The 6,228-nt window shown below is 45.2% G+C and overlaps 1 protein-coding gene across 1 annotated transcript in view; it reads right to left on the minus strand.

Annotated features, from left to right (window-relative positions):
• The window catches only part of SNRNP200 (small nuclear ribonucleoprotein U5 subunit 200), a 33,998-nt gene that overhangs the window by 11,763 nt on the left and 16,007 nt on the right, over positions 1 to 6,228 (minus strand). The window contains exons 17-25 of the mRNA XM_003799271.3: positions 4,311 to 4,460; positions 3,968 to 4,078; positions 3,238 to 3,369; positions 2,880 to 3,068; positions 2,052 to 2,249; positions 1,507 to 1,659; positions 1,315 to 1,395; positions 949 to 1,032; positions 198 to 304 (exon numbers count right to left, since the gene is read on the minus strand). Coding sequence (XP_003799319.1) covers positions 198 to 304; positions 949 to 1,032; positions 1,315 to 1,395; positions 1,507 to 1,659; positions 2,052 to 2,249; positions 2,880 to 3,068; positions 3,238 to 3,369; positions 3,968 to 4,078; positions 4,311 to 4,460 — 1,205 coding nt within the window. The remainder of the gene's footprint in view (positions 1 to 197; positions 305 to 948; positions 1,033 to 1,314; positions 1,396 to 1,506; positions 1,660 to 2,051; positions 2,250 to 2,879; positions 3,069 to 3,237; positions 3,370 to 3,967; positions 4,079 to 4,310; positions 4,461 to 6,228) is intronic.

Consider the following 6,228-nt stretch of genomic DNA (forward strand, 5'->3'; position numbering starts at 1 on the left):
TTAAAGACAAACATTTAGAACTGGGCCAGCAGTGAGGTCTGAGTGCCAACAGTGGCAACCACCCTCCCCTCACTCCCCAGCCCACTGCAAAAGGCCCCCCTCTGCTCAGCTTTCACCCAGGTTGATGCCGTACTCTGAGGCTTTCCCCTCTGATGTGAGAATCCCCATTCATGGTGACCCAGCTCACTGGGCCTTACATGCGTTTGTCGATCATCTTGCAGAGGTTCAAGGTCTTGTCTGTAAGCTGTGCCCAACCTCGGTTCAGGACAATTTCAAAGATTGCACGCATCAGCCGACCAGCCGACTAGGGAAAGAAAACACCATTCCCGTTGGTAAGTCTCAACTATTTCTAGGCTTTAGAAAGCCACACATGGTTTCATTAGTTCAAGAAATGATGCAATCACCTTGCCAACTCAAAAGGAAAGTCCCCTCTGTCTTTGCTCCTTTCTCCCTTCTATAAAGTAGATGCTTACTAAATGCCTAACAGTCAGAAAAGCAGAAACAGATCATTGCATAACCTTCTAGCCTAACATTCACTACATGATTTTTAAAAAGCTTTTGACTACATTTAGCACTTAGGCTTCTAGGAAGAATGAGGGCACCTGTGACCTGTCCTTAGAGGTAAAGACAAAAGTAGCTAAGAAGTCCCTTTTCCATTTCTGCATTTATTTATGAGCCCTGCAGTTACAGTACGAAGTCACTTCTCTGTTGGGAAGCAGACATTGCGTTCTGTGGATCCCCCTGTCTCCTCAAGGATCTCGTCTTACCTTGCCCACATGCTCAAGATCCCTCCAGCAAAGTGGCTGTGCCACACATGTTATCAACTAGTTCTGCCAACTAGGGCAGAACTAAGCATTCCTCCTACCTTACTAGTGTCCATTCAAGAGTGTACAGCACACAAAGAACTGTTAAATCCCTTCTCCCAGCCATAGCACAATCAGCCCTCACCTGTGTAACATATACCATGTCAGCCATCAGTGCAAAGCCCTCCAATTTCAGCTGTGAGATGAAGGCTTGGAGAAGCACATTGATCTGTAAAGAAGCAAAGCCAGCTATCAGGAGGACAATCACTGAATAGTCCAAGAAAATGAATTATATTTCTGCTTAGGGATCTATGCCAGGTTAAGATCTTCTACAGCTCTTAATTTATATAATTAAATAATTATTATTCTGTATAAAAAGAACATGTGAGAAGGATGCAGAAACTGAGAGAACTGAACAGAGTACCAAATGTAAACCCAAATTCGATGTTCATCTTTCAGAAAATTATGAAAGAGATCTGATCTTTATCCTAAGTGCAGGAGATGGCCTCACCTTTGCGCTAGGTTCCTCAATGCTCTCCTTTACAGGGATGGGCACCCTCTCCAACAACTTCTGCAGCTCAAGCTTCTCCTCCTGCCACAAGGAGGAAATAGGTCAAAGAAAAGCCAAGTGTCCAGGGAGAGAAATCATCCAGCGACTGACAGTGAGCATCAACTCCCATCCCAGCACACCACCTAGGCATACCTCTCTCACAGTGATGTTCTTAAACTCAGAGGACAACGAAAAGACTCTGAAAAGCTCAATCTCACTCAGGGTGGGCTTCAGTAGCTGGTTATAGGTCTGTACTGTATCATTGGTGATGTAGTAGTGGCTGGCAATCCGGCCCAGTTCTGTCACCTAGAGAGAAGGCAGACTTAATCCAACCATGAATGGGCTCCAACGTCCAAAAGTGGACAGTAAGTTTCTGTTCTAATAGGACAACTGGATGAACTCATTGCAGTACAAGCGCCTATTACAGGCACATGAAGAATGATGGCATGATAAACTGACCAGGAACAGGTTTCCACATAGAGAAGACAGGTAAATTGTCTACCTCAACTTGAGTTATGGAAAAAGCAGCTCCATTTCAGAAGTTTTTAAGTTCAATGATGCAGTCCATTTTCTATTCTACTATTCTAAGTAACACACGATTAGATAAGCAGTACTTACACTGGAAGCAATTTGAAACATTTTCTCCTAAGCCTACAACTTTCGCTAGAACTTTACCTCAAAACTCACACTTTACTCACCTGGAAGTTACCCGTCTTCTTGTCATATTTGACCAGATTATTCTTATCCAGCATCAAGGCAGCAGTGTGAACCAGATCTAGTCGGCGCTGGTCCAACAGGGGATCTCCCTTGAGGTCATCATGAGAGATACCATAGAGGGTTGGGGATCGGAGCATTCGAATGTACAGGTAAGCATAGCCCAGCCAGTTCACTGCATCCTACAAGAGATAGTTTATGGTTCTTAGCATAGAGAATTCCTGATGTCCAAAATAAAAGCTCCCATGGATTGCTGACAAATTAATTCCCAACTATAAGGATGTATATTTAGTCATTATATTAAATATTGTCTATAATATTTCATCATTAGAAAGACCATGGCTCGGCGCCTATTATAGCTCAACCGGCTAAGCCACGTACACCTAAGGTGGTGGGTTCGAATCCCCAGCCCGGACCCGCCAAACAACAATGACGGCTACAACCAAAAAATAGCCGGGCGTTGTGGCGGGCGCCTGTGGTCCCAGCTACTTGGGAGGCGGAGGCAGGAGACTCGCTTGAGCCCAGGAGTTGGAGGTTGCTGTGAGCTATAATGCCACGGCACTCTACCCAAGGGGACAGCTTGAGGCTCTGTCTAAAAAAAAAAGAAAGACCAAGCATCCTTTCTAAGATCTCACTATCAAGGAGCACTGTCAGGTAGACTCGAAAAGCTCACGCTAAACAAGATGCAGGTTCCAGGGTAGAAGAGTCCTAGGTACTCCCAGCCCACAGCACCGTAACAGGGACCACCCATTCCTGGTACCTTAGTCTCTCCAGGAAAGGTACAAAACACCAAGGACAAAGCACTTCTCTACCTTTGCATTCTGGACATTCCCAAGCACAATTTCCGCATTGAGCATGTCAGGAAGCTTGGACACCATCTGGCTCTCAATAGGCAATTGCTGATTGAGGAGGGACAGGTAGTACTGCAGCTCCCCATGAGATGTGATGAGTATGCCTTCACCCTTGGTGTCATACTGGGGTCGTCCAGCACGTCCCAGCATCTAGGTCAGAGACAGTGAACCAAGAACACTGTAGTAAGAGAACTGCTGGTTTTGAACCAGGGATTCTACATTTTAGAACCTGGCCATTGATCTGCCGTCTTCACAGCATCCTTGCATTTCAGGCCCAGGACACTGGTCCTTGCTGAGAATAAACTTGAAGGCTCTGTACCTGCAGAATATCCAGGGCTCCCAGTTCTGTCCAGCGCCCCTTCTCTGGACTATACACCTGGGTGCCTTTGATGATGACAGTATGTGCAGGAAGATTCACACCCCAAGCCAGAGTTGCTGTGGAAACTAAAACCTACAGAGGCAAGACAAGGTAATGGGCAGAACAGAGGTCAGCACCAGAGTAAATATCCCTGACTTCTCTGGGCAACTGGCCTCAGAGCTTCTAATAGGACTGGTGAGGGGGACAGAATTAGCAGGGAGGGGTCCCTAGTACTTGTCAATATGACACCAGAATAAAGAAGAAAGGGTTCCTTTGGTTCCTCATCTATTCAAGAATATTTCAAGGTTCTAGACATCTAAGAGTCACAAGTATAGACCTAAATTAATCAACTTAAGGTCACTACCAAATTTAAAATATGGACTGTCCTGAAAGAGAAAAGGAACAAGATCCTGACCTTATGAGGCATTGTTTAGAGTCATCTAACATCACTAAAGGGCTCACTTTGCCATACTCCTCAGACACTTTCCTAGATTCACCCACTTTCCCTCACACAGGGTGTGAAGAGGTGGCATAACATTGTATTTATTGTATCTACCACAACCTTGTGACCTGAGACAGTGGGGCCAGCAATAACAAAGTACCAGGAGCAAACATATGGCACAACCTTTGACATATTAGGTCTTCTGAAAGCTGCGTCACCTGCTCCCCCAAAGGCTTTGCCCACCCTCACCTGAATATGTTTATCTGCAAAAAGATCCTCCACAAGTGTTCGGTCAACTCTGGTCATGCCTGCGTGATGAATAGCAAAGCCATAAGGCAGAAGATCCTTCAGCTCCAAGTTCTGTGAAACAAAGACCAGAGGATAAGGCAAACGTTTCTGTGGAAGTCTCCTGGGTCTACAGAGACCTCTTCCATGAGACCCACTGCTCACCTATTCCATATAACCACATGTGATCAACCTTAACCCATGTGAAACAACACAACACCATGGTGCTGCCCTAGGACTTGTTTGGGACCTGTGATGGAGACAGTTTCCAGGTAGGAATGACAGAACCGAGCCAGCCCCTCCTCACCTTGCATTGCTCAGCTTCTGTCCGCAGGACTTCTGTGGAGGCTGAGCCTTCTCTCAGGAACAGACCCAGAGTGTCCTTCTCTAGGCACATGTCCCGGATGGCCCTGGCTGTCTTCCCGGTCTCCTTCCGGGAATGGACAAACACCAGCACCTAAGGAGAAGCCAGAGTTCACCAAAATCATGAGACAGCAGCCACTGGCACAGCCCTAAGACACCCACAGCAAGAAGCAGAAGCTACACCATCATCACCAGAAGCCAAGGTCATGGACAGAAGAGCAATGGCAGGAATGGGTACTGACTCAGAGAAAGCCTACACAGGCCTGGAAACACCAAGACCCTAAGGGAATGAACCTGCAAGTTCAGAGTCCTAGAGCTGAAAAATTTAATTAATTCTGGCACCCTATCTTTTTTTTTTTTTTGAGACAGAGCCTCAAGCTGTCCCCCTGGGTAGAGTACTGTGACATCACAGCTTACAGCAACCTCCAACTCCTGAGCTCAAGAGAGTCTCCTGCCTCTGCCTCCCAAGTAGCTGGGACTAGAGGCGCCCGCCACAATGCCTGGCTATTTTTTGGTTGTAGCCATCATTGTTGTTTGGTGGCCTGGGCTGGATTCAAATCTGCCCACCTTAGGTGTATGTGGCTGGCGCCTTAGCCACTTGAGCCACAGGCACCAAGCCGTGGTACCCTATCTTGAAAAATAAGTTTAAATATACCATGAATGCAAAATCAGGACTCTCAACTAAAAATTTATATTTAAATACCTACAAGTCAAAGCCACATGAAGACATATCTGCTAAGTCACAGTTAAAAATACTGTACTGGGGGGCTCAGCGCCCATGGCTCAGTAAGTAGAGCACTGGCCACATGCACCGAGGCTGGCAGGTTCAGCCTGGGCCTGCTTGACAACTGCAACCAAAAACTAGCCCGGTGTTGTGGCGGGTGCCTGTAGTCCCAGCTACTCAGGAGGCTAAGGCAAGAGAATCTCCTAAGTTTGAAGTTGCTTTGAATTGTGACACCACAGCACTCTACCGAGGATGACATGGTGAAACTCAGTTTCAAAAAAAAAAAAAAATTTTGTACTAGGCCAGGTGCGGTGGCTCACACCTATAATCCTAACATTCTGGGGGGCCAAGGTGGGTGGATTGCCTGATCTTAGGAGTTCAAGATCAGCCTGAACCAGAGCAAGACCTCATCTCTTACAAAAAAGCTGGGCACTATGGCAGGTGCCTGTATTCCCAGCTACTTGAGAGGCTGAGGCAAAAGAATTGCTTAAGCCCAAGAGTTTGAAGTTGCTGTGTGCTGGGATGCTACAGCACTCTACTGGGGGTGACAAAATGAGACTCTGTCTCAAAAAGAAAAAAAAAATTGTATCATTTTTAAAAGGACTTAGGAAGAATATATGAGACTAGTCACATTGTAGGAAATAAAGTACTCCTAGTATTCAGTGGCAAAAAAAGATTTGTCTCTTGACATAAATTCATATACTTCTTTTTATCATACAAAAAGAAATATATAACTAATCATTTTTCCTTTTTGTCTTACTTAACATTAGACTTCACTATTCAATTTAAACTCTATCATTAACTTGATAGTAAAATGCTGCCCTCTTTAACTAGCTTTTTTTTTTTTGCATTTTTTCGCCAGGATTGGGTTTGAACCCACCACCTCTGGCATATGGAACAGGTGCCCTACTCCTTTGAGCCATAGGTGCTGCCCTACTTTAACTAGCTTTTAATTTTCATCTTTATTTTTACTGTCTTGTACTTCCAATGTAAGCCTCCCCAGGCCTTTAACATGAATATACAGACTGAGTATCTGAACACAGGGATTTCTTTTTGAGGAGGCTTTTAAGTACAAATCTAATTTCTTAAACAGTTATAGAACTATTCAGGTTACCTCATTCCTTTTTTTTTTTTTTTT

This window comes from Otolemur garnettii, unplaced genomic scaffold (genome assembly GCF_000181295.1).
Source record: "Otolemur garnettii isolate 467f Iridium unplaced genomic scaffold, OtoGar3 scaffold00148, whole genome shotgun sequence".
Lineage (NCBI taxonomy): Eukaryota > Metazoa > Chordata > Mammalia > Primates > Galagidae > Otolemur > Otolemur garnettii.